This window comes from Erigeron canadensis, chromosome 8 (genome assembly GCF_010389155.1).
Source record: "Erigeron canadensis isolate Cc75 chromosome 8, C_canadensis_v1, whole genome shotgun sequence".
Classification (NCBI taxonomy): domain Eukaryota; kingdom Viridiplantae; phylum Streptophyta; class Magnoliopsida; order Asterales; family Asteraceae; genus Erigeron; species Erigeron canadensis.
In genome coordinates, this window is record NC_057768.1 from 41,902,471 (window position 1) to 41,921,626 (window position 19,156).

Genomic DNA, 19,156 nt, shown 5'->3' on the forward strand with positions numbered 1-19,156 from the left:
TTGTCTATTTTCCATGCTCTTTAATTATTTGTGGAAATCAACAATGTTGAGCATGTGTATAAGCTAGCTAGAAGCTCATACCAATATTATTACTATATGTATAAAGGCAGCATGATTATAATGATTCCTCAGCTTTCGGTATTCTTTTTCATTCTTCATGTTTCATATGGAAGTGATACTTTAACTGTGAATCAATCCCTATCTGGTGACCAAACGATCATCTCCAAAAGTGACAATTTTGAGTTGGGTTTCTTCAAACCAGGTAACTCTTCCAACTATTACATAGGCATCTGGTATAAAAAGGTATCTGTTCGCACCGTAGTTTGGGTGGCAAACAGAGAAACACCCATCTCTGATAGATATAAGTCTAAGTTAGAAATTGTGGATGGTAACTTGGTGTTAGTAAATGAGTCAAACACTCAAGTTTGGTCTACAGGTGTGCATTCGAATGCTACATCACTTGTTCTTCTTGACAACGGCAATTTAGTTTTGAGATATGGATCAAGTTTAAGCCCACCTGCTGCAGTATGGCAAAGTTTTGATCATCCAACCCATACCTTATTGCCTGGTAGTAAGTTTGGATACGACAAACGTACAAATACAACGCAGGTTCTTACTTCATGGAGAAGTAGTGAAGATCCTGGAATGGGGCTCTTTTCTTTAGAGGTTGACCATACTGAGAAGCAGTATTTGCTTAAGTGGAATAAGTCTGTAGAATACTGGACTAGTGGACCTTGGAACGAAGAAAAGAAAATATTTACATTAGTACCTGAAATGAGGCTCAATTATATCTACAAATTCAGCTACATTGACAATGAAAACGAGAGCTCTTTCACCTATTCTTTATACAATCCTGAACTTATTTCTAGATTCATTATAGGCATATCAGGGCAGATTCAGCAGCTATCATGGCTGGATAATTACCAACAGTGGACTTTGTTTTGGAATCAACCGAGAGAAATATGTCAAGTGTATGCTTATTGTGGTGCTTTTGGTGTTTGCAGTCAAGAAAGTATGCCGTTTTGTAATTGCTTAACAGCATTTGAGCCTACATCACGGAGTGACTGGAATCTAGCTGATTTTTCTGCAGGGTGTATGAGAAAAACTGAGTTGAATTGCAGAGTTAAGGAAGAAAAACCTGGGTTCGTTGTAAGTTATGTCCCGGTTAGATCTGTTTCGTCATTTCTTGAAAATGAAACTCCTGCATCGGATGAATCCGCGTGCAGGAGATCTTGCTTGGATGACTGCAGTTGTGATGCATTTAGTTTTATTCTCGAAACATGTCGGCTTTGGAATGGTGAAAACTTAAATAATAGTTCACTTGTATTTGTATCACAAGATTCAGATAGAAAAACATTTCCGTTGTATATTAAAGTTTCTTCTTCTGATATTCCTAATTACACTACTGCAAAAATCAGTACCAAAGTTTTAGTAGCAGGTAAGCTGTAGCTTGTTTACAGTAGTTACGTTTTTTCAGTTCATCCAAATTTGCACTATACAACAAAATCTTCCTTTCCATGCCAGGAATCGTTTCAGGATTTTTTGGCCTTGTTTTTCTTTGCAGTATTGGTGTTATTCTCTACAGAAAGTTCAAAAGACAAGGTAAACGCTATGGTTAATTTTTTTTTAACTCAGTTTGTTTCAATTCGTACAATAATAAGATGCAAAATGAGCAACTTAGGCTACGGCTCAAATTAGTTATTTGTGTTATACATTTGGTTGGGTTGGTCTAATTGGGTCGGCGCACGAACACTCTTTTATATTACTTTCAAGATTTATAAGTAACTAATGCTTTAATATCGTTATTTTGAATACAATTTAGAGCATTCTCAATGTTAGAATCTTAGTGTAATGGTCACTATACTTTATATTAGTTAGAAGACACATAGTGTACGCCTGTATAAAGCAGCACCTGGGAACAAAATAGCGGGGGTCACGACCCCTTGCAGGGTCCTACGGGCAGTGCCGCTTGTGGCGGTCTTACTAGCTAATCAAGGAGTGGTGTGTTGGAAAAATATTGATTCGTATTAATAAATATAATGTAAACATGATTAAGATTACTAACCTGAAGATCCTGAGGAACCTGTTAGTTGATTCAGCATTCTTGCCATTGAGATTGGTTCACAAATTAAGGTGATTGTATATTTGATGGGGTGTTATACGGCTAGGTAATTAGGCCGTGATTAAGAGAGCATAAACACACAATTAAGAGAGATTAGAAAGTGATTAAGCGTTCTAATGAAGTGTAATTAGGTTCTATTTATAAATAGAACATTTATACTTTAGCCCCCTGGTGTTTCATGAGTGTGCAATATAATTCTCTATAATTCCAATCACCTAATGGGAAACCCTATATTATGTCATTAATGGTAAATACGCCCATCGTATATTTACCGACATAAGGATTTCAATTATTTGTCAATTATCATATCGGACTGATATGTGATCGGTGAAGGTCACAACTACGTGAGTCCAACATTAAGGGGAAACGTCCTTGCTAGCCCATGACTGTCCTTATCTTAACTTCTGGAAAAAGATGAAGACAATTAAAACTGTCTTATAATTTATGTCTCTTTAAATAAACGAACGTTGAAAAATACGTACATAAAGTTAAAAGGATTTTGCTAACTATAGCCCTCATGACTATGGTTAAGCATTCTATTTTTGTAATATTCTCCATTAAATGTTATCAATATTAATTTTATAAAGAATCTAACTTATTTAATTATAGTAGCTATTAGTTATTCAATATTAACTATCCTCCATTAAAAACCACCAGGATATAAATTGTGTAGACGGAAATGCGAGATCACAAAAACAAAAACTCACAAAATAAAATAGGGATAAGTATTGTGAAATGCAATAAACTTTGGACGAATATTTATAGTGTGAAATAACTAATGTTGTGTTCATTATATGTAATCATCTTTTAATTATGTGTATTGTATATAAGAATATGTATCCGACCAATCAAAAGCTATTAAGTGGCAGCTATATATGGTCGTCACGTATGCATTCTTACATACAATACACATAATATAAAGATTATTACATACAATGAATACAACTTATTTATTTCACAATATAGACACAATATCCAAAGTTTGTTACATACGAGGATACTAATCCCAATAAAATATCATTGCATCAAAACAAGAGAACAGAGCCAATCGAATAACATATAGTTCCAAAAGACAAATACCCACATTGTGTTTAATTAATTTCAAAGAAAAATATAACTCAATCATAAAATAAAGATTCTTGAGTGTAAATACCAATGCCTAGTTCTTCAAGGTGAATATTGGCTTCAACCCAACATCTTTGGCAGGACATCTCTTTTGTGGTATACCTGAAGAACTGTTTTCCATGACAACATTTTCTTTGTTATGACATTTGAGTTTTGTGTGACCACTTTCCCTACATATTGAACATTTTTTACTTGTTTTTGCTGCTAATTCCTTTCCACTTTTGAGACGTCTTTTTCTTGGACGCCCTTTTGTTATTGATCTTGGAGGACACAAAACATCATCTTCCCCTTGCGTATCTTCGACGAGAATAGATTGGTCATTTATAAATATCCCACATGATGGCTCCCTATCTAACAAATTGTCACTTGCTAACGAATTAGAACTCCAACGTAAACGGCAAGTACACCGATGGAATTTTGAAACAATCATTGTGGATGAGGACCCGAAATATATGCCGACATAGTATTCCCCAAATTTCAAAAATTTTGCAACTACATAAAGCTATGCTTCCATCCCAAAACACCTTATGACTTTATGAATTTCCTTCACTAAAATGCCTTATGACGAACCCATTGCTTTCAAAATGACCAACTAGATATTGAGTAGCCATTTCAAATCTTGCTTGAAACTTCTTAAAGGCATATGGTGTAAAGATCTTGAAAGCTTGTTCCTCCAATGGTGATTTAGTTTTTAGAGGAGGTTGTCTAAGAGGCTACCCAATACTAGGGATTCATCCCTCAAGGGCTAGTCTCATTCAGCGTTATATCAGCAAAAAAAAAACACTCCAAATGACTAATCTCCCTAAAACATACCCAATACACTCATCCCCCAAAAGCTAGTCTTGGACCCACCAATTATTTAATTTTACCTTTTTATCTAAACTTTACACTTTAAACCCTCCATAATATAAATAAAACACATTTTACTCCATTAACACAAATTTTAAATAAAACACATAACTTCATTAAAAATAAAAATTAAAATACATTTAGAACATAAAAAAAAAAAAGTACAATTAAAAAAAACACAACCTAAAAATGAGAAAAAAAATGTAACACCCTAACAATGCGGAATCATGGGGTATCACAAGAAAAGCACAGCACGACATGGAAATTATGTAGAGTAAACTAAATGCATAAAAGGATCAAGTAAATCCATACGAACCATTTAGTAGTGCAAGCAACCGGATCACATCTAAGCATAAACCCTAATCGGGAATAATGAATCACGGATCCAAGAAGTCCAAATCCAAATCCAATTCTAGCAAAATCAGGCAATCAATCATCCAATACATCTTTGAGCTAACCTGTCACCTGAAAAGTGTACTAACACGCGTCAACATAAAGTTGGTGAGTTCGTAGGGACAAGTAACAGGAAATAAGTGTGTCGGGATAACAACCGTTAACGATATACGAGGATTAGAGTACTTAATCACGTTCCAAGGAAACCCTAAAAGGTTTCACGTTATCACAAATCAATACAAGTCAACGTTTACGTTCAATTATAGTTATAATGGCATGACTTACATAATAAATAATGCGCGATAAACCGGCACGACTTACATGATAAACAACGCGTATAATACGTTTCATGCACGACTTACATATATTTCAAATGCGTAAACTATGTTCTAGGCACGACTTACATATATTTCAAATGCGTAAAATACGTTCCAGGCACGACCTACATATATTTCAAACGCGTAATATCACGGCACGACTTACATATATTTTAAATGCGTAATATCAACGTTACGTTACAACTAAGCATTCATATTCAATATACATGTTAAACAATATCCTTAACAACAAAGTTATGCCGCAAATCGTGGGCTTATCGTTATGCCATCAACATGGACTTAATCGTTATCACCATCACAAATCTATAATACGTTAAGGTGGAAAATGTTATCATGCGAGATCCTATGTCCCGATCCTTATCAAAACGTTTTCCATCAATCAACAACACAATGCACATACACTTCTTACGATTCTAATTTCAAGGAATCATTGATGCTTATATATAGGGTCACCCGCATCCTTCCCACCACATCTACTATTCATTGAAAGTATAACCGTCTTCCATGTATGTACAACTACCCAAACCACAACAAGTATTCATAAATGGAAGCATAATTAACCGAGCAACAAGTCAATACGTTAATCAAACAATCAATCAATCGATTAAACAACAATAACAAGCACTTACACTTTTCAGCCCGAATCTCAATTGAGTAGGGAGGGTTTACGAAACTCACCTTGATTGGATATGCAAGCTAAGTACAAGTTATAACGTCCAACAATCGCTTAGCGTGCACCACCTATAAACATATACATTACAAATCACGTGTCAAACACTATATAGGTTCTAGAAGAGAAAATCAACCTTAGAGGACAATTGGGACTTCACTTGGTTACGTCACAACCCTAAAGTGTCTTATTGGTTCAACTGACTATGAACAAGGACACTTTATCACATCATTTTTGAAAATGGCAGTGGATTTAAGCTATAAGGATTATACCATGATAAAGTAGCTCTCTCACGATTCCAACGATAGGCCATACGTCTAAAACGGACTTACGGATCAAAAGTTATAAGCGTTTGAAATTGACATATGACCAGAAAATGCCACTGCGCCGCAGTGAGAAGAATCTACACCCAACAGCAGCAGCTCATCACCATAAACGACCCAAAAACACCCATTTTGACCCCATAGTCGACCAAGGAGGATCTAGGATCCGATTTCAAGCTTGAATCCACACATTTGGACATAAACAAACTCAAATGAACACAACCTATTCCAAGATTTCGTATCTAAACATCAAATCAAACTTCAAATTCGCTTTGACCCATTACAAACCCTAATTCGACCTTTTTCTCAATTTGTGACCCAAAAATCCTTAGTTACAACTAGTAACAAGTTTATGAGTATGAAATGAGGATTAAATGTTGAGTTTCACTTACCAAATCTTCCAAAAGCCTTTGAATCCGAATTTGACCTAAAAATGGAGATTTCTTGCACTTGGAGGTTTGATCCATTGATATGATGTTTAGTTGATGATGATGATGAAAGACTTACTACTAATCTAGTCCAAACAACAATCGATAATCCAAGAATTTAGAGAGGAGAAGAAGGTGTCTTGGTGTTTGCTTTTGGAGAGAAAAGAGAAAGAAGGAGATTGAATGAAATGAAAGGGAAAGGGAAAAGAGGAGGGGGTTTTGGGGGCCGGCCTAGAGAGGTCCATAAGTGGCTCCCGCTCCGCTAACTTCGACTAATAGCTAAACGTTAACCATTTAAATGCTAAAACAAAACCGTGCACTTAAACAAACTCAACGTTATGTTAAAACTCGACAAGTCAAATGAGTCAAAATTTACGAATGTTACAAAAAATAACATCTTTATTTTTTAAAAGTAAACTAAAGCTAAACTAATTGTCGTTGTCGCCGAAAAGGAAGCCTTTGTACTGCGCCATCAGTTTTTTCTTAGCTTCCTTGATGAACCTCTTCTCCTTTTCATCACACTCTATTTGGCCCATGAACGAAAGAGCCAAATACATGGTGCGCTTCCTTTCTTCCTCACGAATGACCGCCAAAGATTGTTGTTCTTCATCCAACACTGCCTCTTTTTTACACCCAAGTCTGCAGAGTCGGGCGAATAGGTCGGAAGCTGAAGAACGAGAAGACCTCGCATCGGAGGACACAGAGGTTCATGAAGCCTTTGACTTAGTAGGGGGCGCGTATACGTATCCGGACCGAAAAGGTCGTTCTCACCAAAGTTCACGGGCTCGTATTGGGTCTCCTCCTCTACACTGTCAACAACATTAACAAGGTTTTTCCTTTTATGCATACTTCGCCCGAGAACATCATGAGCGGATGGAGCGAAGAACTTTGGCATATCCTTCACAAGTAACCAACACTCGTATCTGGTAAACTGAGTTTTGGTTTGAGAAAAGTACTCTGAATGCGTTTCTTCCATGACTTGGGCATCGTTCTCCCCACTAATCCGGTGCCCATCATAACTTTTCCAAAATGCATTGAACTTTGAAACATTTGTTTTGATCTTTCTCCACTTTCCACTAATCTGATTGGCTCTTCTTTAGTTGTTGGGAAATCTTGCATTGTAGTTATCTATGTTTCTCCCCCAAAAAGAATCGCCCGATTGGTCTTTACTGTGTATTGGATCCTCTGAAGCATCAACCCAACACGTTGTAAGAATTTTCATTTCCAACTCGGTCCAATGTAACGAGTTTCCAACAAGTTCTTTTGGTTGTTTGTCTTTCTTCGTGCGTTTGGCCATGGTTTTGACCCTTTTACCCTTTGGTTGTATTTTAGGAATGGATTAGGGTGTGGGAACAGATTTAGATGTGGGAAAGGATTGTTGATCGTGTTATTGAAAACGTCATGTCGGCGATGACCCCCCATGGTAGAAATTTGGGGTTTGTGGAGAGGCAAGTTGAGCATAATAAGTTGCCATGAATTGTTGAAAATAGGGGTCATTTGGATGTGGAATGAACGGTTGGGGTGGTGGTTGGTTCGAGAACGATTGATTCACATCGTTCGAAGCGTTAAAGAAATCGTCGGCTCTTTGGTTGTTGAAGTTTGACATGATTTGTTGTTAAAATGGATTGGTATGTCTTAATATTATCTGAATAATGAAAGTATGGTGTGTTCAAGTACTTCAATGGAGGTGTATATATAGGAATTGTAAAAAACTAGCCGTTAAGGACTAAAAGTGTCACTTTTTTGAACTAGTTATGGTCAATTCTGCCGTTACAAGGACCTGTTTTGCCATTTTAAAAAACTTTTTTTTTTCTTTTCCTATACTAGCCGTTAGATTCAAAAAACAAAAAAAACAACCATCATAGCTCGTTCCTGGAGGAATGAATTGGTCGGACGAGTGTATTGAACGAGTGGGGGACGAGTCCCACCCAATGGTGTGGACTCGTCCGTCCACATCGAACGAGCAGAGGGACAAAGGCATTGGGCATGCTCTAAGTGTAGTCTCCATTTATTTTTTGATTCTCCATTTCTCATTTTTTTCATCAGCAAGATCCACCTGAAATAGATAAATTACTTAAGCTAAGCACATAAATGCAGGGACGGCTCTACAATGGGGGTGATGTGTCATATTTTATACCATTTCCCACGTGATTTTAGAACCAATTATTCGTCATTTTGATAGTTTTATATCCAACTTTCGATGCTTTGAAGGTGTGTTAAGTGTTTTCAGGTTGGAAATTGATTAGAAGAATGAATTGGTTGAGTTCGATGATATATAGAAGAAACGGGAGGAAGATTTGGTTGAAATCGAGCGAAAGACGAAGGAAACGAATCCTGGAGTTTGTAACTCCCGTTACTGGAGTAATGGCCATTACAAAGGAAAATCATGAAACTCCTGTAACTTGCAGTTACTGGAGTAACGGCAGTTAGTTTTTCAAAGGAGTGTAACGGCAGTTACTGGAGTAACGGCAGTTACAAGGGAAGTTCAAAGGTAACGGCCATTACTCCACTAACGGCAGTTACACGCGAATTTTGTATATATAGACGATTAGGGTTCTGCTTTGGGGGACGAATTGATAACACAATTTCATTAGTTTTCTCATACTTAGGAATTCTTTGGAGCAATCAAGTGATTAGGGTTTCGCTTATTTTCAGCTTTGGATTGTAATCATCATTGCTACCGGATTATCATCATTCATTTGGTATAATATGATTTCCTCTCTATTTGTTTGTTCTTGCATTTCTAATATGAATAGCTAAATCTTTAGCACCCGCTTGGGTAGTAAGCATGTCATAGGGTCGAATTGATGTTGCTTGCAAATGTTGAACAAGGTTTATATGTTTAATCGAAGATCCACATTTATTTGGATTTAAATATTGTTTTCAACTTTTATATTAATTGATTGATAATTGTAATTAGAAGTTCGGGAGAAATCTATGTCATTGTCAATTGATTTATGAAATGGTTAATCGGTCTGTAATTAACCTGAAATCGTTGGAGTTTGGGAGAAATCAACGATGAAGATTAAAAACAATTAAATTCATTTCGAATGTGTAAACGTCTATGATAGAGGGATCTGATTAGGCGAATAAGCAGTTCGGGAGAAAGCTTTCAAAAGATTAAATCATAAAATCAACTCAGGATTTAATGCTTAACTGTTTAGAGGAGAAATTAAGTGCGGGAGCAATAATTATCTATTTAGCAGTTAAAGTTTCAAGTATAACGGGAGTTCATCTTGTCTACTTTTTGAGTCGTTCAACAAATGCAAGTAGTATTTAGATCCGATGATTGGCATGTGAGCTGATCCAAGTAGGTGTTCATTTTTAAATCTGTGTTAAGATTCAACCAATCAAATACTCTTTGCGATTAATCCTACGGGATTACTGACTTTCTTCACTAACTTTGCAACGTGACAATTCGGTCACAAAACCCCCCCTTTTAATCTGAATCACTTTACTGTGACAATTGCTTATTAAGTCCTTGTGTTCGACCTCGGTTTACCAAATCAGCTATATTGCATACGAACGGGTTCACTGCCCGCAAGTGTGTAGTAGTCAGTAGCTAGGTATTTCGTGTTCATAAATTTAAGACTAGAAAATACACATCAGGGGGCAGTGTGGGCAACTGCCCACATTCCAATTTTGGTACAATGTAATTTTTTAGAGATATATTTGTAGTTTTGTTCCTAAATAATAATAATAAACATAAAATACATTATACATACAAATGTCATCATCGTTGCCATAAGCCTCTTCTTTGAAAGTATGTTACTTATGTTGGAAGCATTAGTTTTGACATAAAATCTTCAATTGGTAAAGTAAAAATCTCCAGTTATTTTGATTTTTAACGAAGTTGAAGAAAGTGTTTTATTTGTTTGGGTAATTGTATCATACATTGATAAATAATGTAGTTGTATGTGAAAATGTTATTTTATTTTCAAGTTATTATATAATAGTAATCATAATAGTCGGGTCAAAATTTATGTAGAGGCTAAATTGTAAATCATTGATTTCGATGTACTTATTTATGTTGTTTAATATAACGTAACTCCTCTGTTATCACATGCTCTAAAATTGCAAAGACCAATGTTCAAGTTTAAGATAGATGTTCTCATAACTGGCCGGCACCCAGACGAAATTATTTTAAGGGTCCATTTTTTCTTATTCTTTGATGAGAGTTAACTTTTGTTTAAAAAAATTTGTCCACTCAAAGATGATTCTAATAAATATAATAAAAGACTTTTAAATTTGCCCCCTCACAAAAAAAATTCTGGCTCCGTCCCTGCATAAATGGAAGAATAGTGATAATTAAAACCTAAAGGTAACAATATATCTTAAAGGACTAACCCTGTAACAAATTCTTTTAAGCTTGTACGGGCAAAAACAAATTTCTTAGATGAATACATTTAGTGAAAAGAGACAAGATGGTACTTAGTAGGAGTGATGACTCCTAATGGATGAATAATATGTATTCTTTTCCTCAATAAGGGTTAATCAACGAAAGAGATCCAGAAACATTTTTGGCTATTATGTTTTCTATTGATTATAAGAAATGTGTAAATTAAAAAGATGAATATTGAATTATTAGTAAGCTACTATAGTTAGATAAATTAGAGATTCTTTATAAAATTAATAATGATAGCATTTAATAGAGAATATTACAAAAATAGAATGTTTAACCATAGCCTTGGGGGTTATGGTTAGCAAAATCGGAAATCCTTATTTTAATTGCCTTATTTTAGGAAGAAGAGAGCATAACCGAGAAAATCAAGAACTGCAGTTTCATGAAAGAGCAGCAAATGTTAAATTTTTGGATCCAGGCATATTGAGTGCAGAAGATAGAAAAGAAATTAATGTGCCTTTCTTTGACTTCAAAAGCATATCATCCGCCACAAATTATTTTTCACTCGCAAACAAACTTGGACAAGGGGGGTTCGGGCCTGTTTACAAGGTAACAACTCTTAAGCCTATTGCTTACTAGCAAAGTGTACTTATATTCCCTTGTCTCGTGGTTCACCAAATAATGCAATTGAATTTTGTTGGTCGTTCAAAAAAAAGTATTCTCTCGTCTCAAGAAATAAACCTGTTTTTGACATTTGAGTAGATGTGTACCCATTCTGTTATGAAATGTGTTGCGTTTTGTGTCAAACGGGTCATTAGAAATTTATCTTTAAGTGGAAGAGCTTTAATGGGTCAAACAGGTTAAAAGTTTTACAAAATCTATTTTTAATGCATACAACTTCCTAAATCAATTTACTCTAATTGTAACAACATTTCATCTTATCCTGCATTAATATTATTATTAAAAATTGGACAATCCAATGGCTTCCAGCCTTGTGGTATGGAGTTATCGGAGGGTGTGATTTTTAGTTCCATAGAGAGTAGAGACCAATGACTGAATAACTGGTATCTGAAACTTTGCCTTTCTTAAAATATATATTAAAAAATGGCAGAGAAAAGGTGTTTGTATCCAACCCTATACCCATAATGGAAGATGACTCGTACCAACCGCAACTCCTCTTGAGCTGTGGCTAGCCCACCCATCTTGCCACCTATTTATAAGTTGTCACAAGTAATAATGTATCTAACTATTTGTGAAATATTTAATATATATTTGGTAATTGACTTAGGGAATGCTCCCTGGAGGAGCAGAAATTGCAGTGAAGAGGTTGTCGAGTCAATCAGGACAAGGTCTAAAGGAATTCAAAAATGAGGTATTACTGATTGCAAAACTTCAACATCGTAATCTTGTTAGGCTCTTGGGATACAGCATGAAGGACCATGAAATGATGCTGGTCTATGAATACATGCCTAATAAAAGCCTGGACCGTTTCATATTTGGTTAGCTTCCGAATCTTTTATTTACAATTAGACTATGTTGTTAGGACTTTAGCTTTGAAACCTGAAATAATTATGGATATAATGGCACTTTGCCCAGATAGGACGCCTAGTAATATGTCTCTTGACTGGTCACTACGCTTTGATATAATCATGGGAATTGCTCGAGGACTTCTTTATCTTCACCAAGATTCAAGATTACGGATTATTCATAGAGATATGAAAGCAAGCAATGTGTTATTAGATGAAGATATGAATCCTAAAATTTCAGACTTCGGTTTGGCAAAGATTGTTAGAGGCAAAGACACAGAATCTAACACCTCCAGAGTTGTTGGAACCTAGTAAGTACATTTCAACCTATGCTCAGGTTGCGTTCCAGTATGTATATCTATGAACTTCTTGTGGCTTATAGAATTTTAGGTTGTTTGACCATGTGATGTTCACAAAGTTTTTGGGCTTTTGGCTATGTTCTCTGACAACCATCTCTTCACTCCACCACTCAGTTTGATTGCATGGTGGATATGTTTGGTTTAAGGTTCCAGTGTGTTTTGTTACCATTGTCAGGATGAAGCTCAGTTTTCAACCCGTTTCCATGCTTTCTACTGGTGATGCCCCGACGTGGTTATGCATTCATTGGCTTTTGGATATCAGAGATATCGTAGATTGTTGGATTTCTACTAGTCGGGATCGGTTCTTGTTTGTACTTGCTATAGTTTAGGCCCGGTTTCCATGTTTAAGAGTAAATTTACAATAGGTTGCTTGTTTTTAGAATCCTTGTAATTCCTAGTGTCTTCCTGATCATTTCATTATAGTATTAGTAATATTCAGGTTACCTACCCTAGATAAGACGAGTCTTTTTTACTTGCTAGTTTTATTATTAGTAACTGAGATGAGTTTAGTATTAGTATTATATAATATATTGGCTTTCAAAAAAAATCTGTAAACTTGTTGTCTTTGTGATTTTGTTCTTGATGCAGTGGCTATATGGCTCCAGAATACGCACTAGATGGGCTGTTCTCAGTTAAATCCGATGTTTTTAGTTTTGGAGTAGTTGTACTCGAGATTATTAGTGGAAAAAGAAACACGGGCTATTACAACAATCAACAGTCTTTTAGCCTTATATCCTATGTGAGTTACGTTCTTTAAAAGTTTCTGGACAAAATCTTTCTAGCTTTTTGTTTGAAAACTAACATCGATACACGTCAGGCCTGGGGCTTTTGGAAAAATAAAACGCCATTAGATCTACTGGATGCGACTTTAGCTGAATCATGCAACTCAATTGAAGTGTTAAGATGTATGATCGTTGGGCTCTTGTGCGTACAAGAATACCCTCAAGATCGGCCAACTATGACTGATGTGGTTCTAATGCTCGGGATGGATATTGAGAGTCTCCCGGAACCTAAAGAACCGGCTTTTGTTTCTAAATCTCATGATCTAAGCTTTCAGACGTCTTCAAGTACATCAACCATCAATCAATTGACTATCACTAAGGAAGAAGGTAGATAAGGGGTTAAGTTTTAAAATAACTTTTTTATATCTATACTTCTATACTACTATTGTATAAAAATTACTAGCGTTGTACCCGCACGATACAGCGGGGAATAAGAAAAAAACGCCAGTGGTTTGATGGTGGTTTGTGGGGCGGCGGCAATGAAAAAGAAAAAAAAAAAAAAAGCCGGCGGCGGTGGATGGTGGTTTTTGGCGGTGGTGGATGGTGTTTATGGGGGGATAGCGTACATAGAAGGTGGATTGCGGCGGTGGATGGTGGTATTTGGGGCAGTGGTGGATGGTGTTTATGGGGGGAGAAAATCAGAGAAGGGGCGAGGGAGAGAAAATTGGAAATCGGATGAACGTATGTGTGTGTAATGAGCGTGATGGAGAAAAAATAGGGTAGTGTAAATTAGGAGGGTATAAAAGACATTTTAAAGATAGAAGTGTTAAAAGAGGGGTGGGGTAGTTTGCTTATTAAAGGAGTATAGATAACCTCTATATGTTGAAAGTTTACAAAAAATGAGACATGCGAATTGAACACTTTACCCTTAATGAATTAAATCACTACCGACCCTTAATATTAAATTACACCATTAGTTCCTTATATTATAAAATATCTCTATTATCCCCATTTAAATAAAATATCTTTACCTCAATTACATACACTATTTGACGCCGCCACCATCACCATTCGTCGCCTCCATCGCGCCGCCATCATCGCGGGTACCATGCTCGTTCAATTAAATTGAGGGGGTTTTTGTCATTGCGTTTACAAAATAAATTTTGCGTTTTCAAAACATATTATGCGTTTTTAAAAATGCGTTTTGAAAAAGCATGTATGCACACGCGTCTCAAAAACTGCATTTTCATAGCAGATAATCACTTTTTCATACAAATACTTTTCTAGATTATTTGTATTTTACAAACGTAATAATCAAATAATGAAAAAATCACTTTAAATCGTAAACCCAAACACCCTCCGAAGATACTATCTATCTTAGGCAAACATCAAAATGAAATATCGAAGATTCATTTGAATTAGTCCATCTTTCCAAAAGCAAATGTTCACAAATATTATCATAAATTTGTCACTCCTGGGGTGTAGTAGGTGGCCACAATATTGATGATTGTTTTACACGCACGTCTCAAGTTGTTTTTGGGGGGCATAAAAAAGAAAAATATACAATACTTGTAAGACATTATGAATTCTGCTTTAATTTGGCAAATGATCGATCTCTAGATAACCGTATTCTTATTTCCCCGACTTGATATATTGGAAAGATTGGTTCTATTATAAATTACTATTTATGTGTAACTTTTGAATCAAGTCTTTCTGTATGTATTAGCCTGAAACAAAATTTACTTTACTAATTACGACATAATGATATTAAATTCAAAACAACCCCCACTTAGTTTGTATTTTGTTTTTGTAACGACAAATTTGGATTATACACATGGTCATTCGTCCAAACCAAATCATCTCCACACTATAGAGAAAACCAACAATAAGTGAAAGATGAAAAATCTATAACTTTCTCAATGTTTAAGTCATTGGGTACCTCACCTCGATCATTTTAATTCAATGATAATTGGCACAAGCACTTATGATTAAGACGACTATATTGAAGAACCACTTTTTGAATGAAGATGGGTGCTCTTGTTATATGTAAAGTAACCGTCAAACAGTTATATATTGGTACGTTGATGTGTAGCCAAAAACATATAGTTAGTCAGTGTCATCATTTCTACGCCACAAAAAGCTAACTAGAATAGAAGACGTATTACGTCACCAGCGAATTAAGTCCACAACGTGCTTTAAAACCCGTGGTTATAAATGAACCGTGAATACGATCGAATAGCCAAACACGTAAAGAAAGTCTCCAGTTGTACTCCAACAACAATAATACTTTTAAGGTATCAAATAAATATGTTCGTCCTCCGTAGATATTGACATTTAAGAGAACGAATAACAAAATACAATTGGATAGACACGCACAGTACAACTTTCAGCATATTGTCTATCTTAGATATCGTTGCTAGGATTCGAATCATTAATATCTATCATTTGTCATTTTAAACTAATATACTCCGTAATAAATAATGTTTTTTTTTCTTTGAAAAAAAAGTGGCCTTTAGAAGACATAACCAAACATTTTATAATTTGAATGTTAGAAGGATAGTGATACTACATTTTTAGCTATACCTAACAAATACACATTTTGATTGCACAGTATGTAAATGTATAATGCAAAATTTTTTTATGATTGACCATATATTAGTATTGTATATTTATCTCTCTTTTTAATATAAGAGAAGTGTAGAACTTGTAAGTTATCATGATGTATGTTGGTTGGTTCTTGTGGTATAAGTCAGCATCAGTCTAAAACTCTAAATTGGTAGCTAAAAAATCAACTTCATAGCCCAATCTTGTAGTTGCCAATTTGCCATGAAAGCTAGCAAGTGCCAATGATTAATAAATCGCAATTATATGACAAAGCCCATACTTTGGCCCAATTTGGTGACATTTTCTACTGCTTGTTTCGTAGAAGTTTTAGCCACAATTTAAGTTGTACTGTGTAATTATCGTTTAGTAGTAAATTAATAATTACATACTAATTTTCACCTTTTGTCTCATAACAAGGTTCATTAGAAGATCTCCAATGGAACTTTTTCAAAAACTTTTTATAAAGCTTTTTACTATTCAAAAAAGCTTTTACATAACTTTTTTTCCATCAGAGTAAAAAGCTTTTTATTAAAAGCTTGACAATCCTCAAGTCTTTGAAAGAATCTAACACTCTCTTTCTTCCTAATTTTGTTATTAAATACTACCTTAAAGACAATTTTTATGACTTTAACCATTAGAGCACCAACTTGATTAAAAGCTTTTTTACAAAAGCTTTTTATAAAAAACTTTACCATTAGAGATGATCTTAGTTATTTCGTTTTGTAAAGTTGTTGTATATCAACTTAAGTAATCATATGATAAAATACTGATTCTCGCATTATTACTTTTATTTGTTTCAATCCAAAGATAGCAATTTGTAGTAATCATATGTATAAAAATAATATTCCTCCGGACCACCACGTATATGTGGTTATCTGAAATAAAACTATAAAAGCAAACCCAATAAAAATGTAGAAAACAAATGATAATGGCAGTAAAGATTTAATAGGGACAAGCGTACTTATTTCTACCACAAGGGCTTGCCACGTTGACTATGCTATGTAGCCACGCGAGTTACGGAATCAGATTTAAATTTTCCCAAATTCATGGTTGCTGCCCACCCACGCCATATTATTCCTTTCCCCCACCTTTTCCATATTTCTATTCGACTATCATACAATACTATGTGGCTATGTGCTTGTAGCCTTGCCTGTATTTGCTCATTTGGAATAAGGAGGGTGACATTAGTACTACAAAAGTTAATAAAATTATCATACAGTAAAACATTTATAACAGACTCTACATGTAATGCATAAATGTAATACATCAATAAAGTTTTGTGGTACTATTATTAATTCCATTGAAAAAAACTAAAGAAGAAAATGAGCCAAATTAGTCGTTAGTATGGTCTTTCACTCTAGAAAATTTTATTTAGATTGGAAAAATCCTAGGTTGTATAAGCAATCTGCGATCGTATAAAAAATTTTTTCTTTTTTCGATCGTATAGTTTATTAGTAATAACACACTTAATACATGTATTTTATTAAAAGAAAATAAAACTTAAAGAAATATTATTAAAAAAATTACTCGTATCATATTAGAAAATCTTTTAATCCAACTTGAAGGTGTTAGAATCTTTTACAAGACCCATTCCATCTCCATGTCAAATGACACGTCAAAACAGTCCCTGTTCCCGACCTCTTACTCTAAATATCTTCATTCGGGTCCCACACACCTAACCTTAGACCACACAAAAAATATATATATTTTTAAACCCCTTTCTTGTTTCCCACAGCGTATGACATGTGGCGCTACTCTCTCCCATTCTTGACCACAAGTTCCAGCGGTGGAAAATTTTTTATGTTTATTCTTCTTTTTTCCTAAAAAGACGATTCTGTCCATTTTAAAGCATCCCCATTTTATTTTTTATATTTTGACTCTAAAAACGTTTATTTTGGGTGGAAATGATTTATTTTATTGTAATGCATTCTGTACAGAGGAGATTTGATAATCTTTTCAACAAACATCAATGAAAATAACGGATAAATCACCTATACAAATACAATAGCATAATGTTCACTTATTGGGATAATTTTAACAATAGTTTCTTGTCATTTTATGTTCTATGTATTTTGGTTCAAAATATGTTTAATCAAATGGTTTAACTTTTTTGAGATGCATTTCTCTTTGAAACAAAAACAGCAACAAAAATGTATGCATGATTAATATACAACAATAGATAATAAACGTAATGATTTCTTAAATATTAACTGGAAAATGTACAAATGATATGTATATATTGAAAAAGCGTATTAAAACATAAATAAGTGAATGTAAAGCAAAAGAAGAACATTTTTGACTTAGTTATATGTAGGTTAACTAAAATGTATATGTTACCATTAAACTCATTTCGTGATCGCCTTCAATATATTTATTAGGAGGACTATTTTGACTTAACGATAATTGGGTTTAAAAAGGTAAAAAAATTTTTAAAATAGTTTTTTGAAAGCTAAAAAAAACTGATAACAGCGTATGAGATTAGTGTGCCCATATCGAGTTAGGATTTTGGATGAATCTAACATTACAAATACCCTCTCTTCAAATTTGTTTAACAGAATTTAAAACTATGAGCCACATGATGAAACCTTTTAGCATAAAACATCCTGACCACTAAATCAATACCCCCATTAGTCACACACAATTTTATCTAATATGTTATATTTTCACTTTGAATATTAAAACATGGTTTGTTAAAATAAATTAAACATAATCATAGCTCTAACTATGATTAGTCACAAGCCAATGACTTTAATTATGTAAAGATTCCATACATCTGTCTTGAATATTTCATTACTACATCTTTTCATTTCATACAATGTTATGTTAATTAGTATTTTATTTTATTTCTTTCAAAATGAAATTTATTTAAATGATTAGCAGTCATTTATTTTATTAATAATTAATTAATATGTATTTCATACAAAAAAATATACAATATTTTACACAAAGATTTGTATCATAAAATAAACACACCATGATCATAGACACATTAAATATTACGTAACATGATCTAATTAAACTAAAGTTAGTAAAAATGCAAATATAACTGTTTTCGGTTTCAAAATGCAAGAGTATCCATTTCGTAATAACCAATTGAGGAAAATAATATGTAAACGATTAAGTATCATAAAAATAGTAATAAAACAAATCTTTAAGACAAAAGAAACATTCCGTAATCCCTTTATTGATAAAACTCTATCTGCCTAATCCATATTTAGGATAAGGAAAAATTATTATCCGATTTTCTGTAAAAGAATGTTATATCCTTTTCATTTTCTATTAATTTGATTGATTTGATTTAAAAAAAAAATAATACTTAGATAAAAATATCGTAATATTTAAAGGTGAGTTATCT

At 34.2% G+C, this 19,156-nt stretch overlaps 1 protein-coding gene across 1 annotated transcript; it reads left to right on the top strand.

Moving 5' to 3' along the window:
* On the top strand, nt 1-13,650 carry LOC122580648 (receptor-like serine/threonine-protein kinase SD1-8). Its single transcript, XM_043752916.1, has 7 exons — nt 1-1,438; nt 1,525-1,602; nt 10,991-11,199; nt 11,879-12,089; nt 12,187-12,427; nt 13,064-13,214; nt 13,293-13,650. Exons 1-7 carry the CDS (start codon nt 97-99, stop codon nt 13,590-13,592), a joined length of 2,532 nt encoding a protein of 843 aa, XP_043608851.1. The 5' UTR covers nt 1-96; the 3' UTR covers nt 13,593-13,650.
* Nucleotides 13,651-19,156: the final 5,506 nt, after the last annotated feature.

Coding starts and splice junctions, on each gene's coding strand:
- LOC122580648 (XM_043752916.1), top strand. CDS start 97: ATGTATAAAGGCAGCATGATTATAATGATTCCTCAGCTTTCGGTATTC. Junction 12,428..13,063: donor TCCAGAGTTGTTGGAACCTA/GTAAGTACATTT, acceptor TTCTTGATGCAG/TGGCTATATGGCTCCAGAAT. Junction 13,215..13,292: donor CTTTTAGCCTTATATCCTAT/GTGAGTTACGTT, acceptor GATACACGTCAG/GCCTGGGGCTTTTGGAAAAA.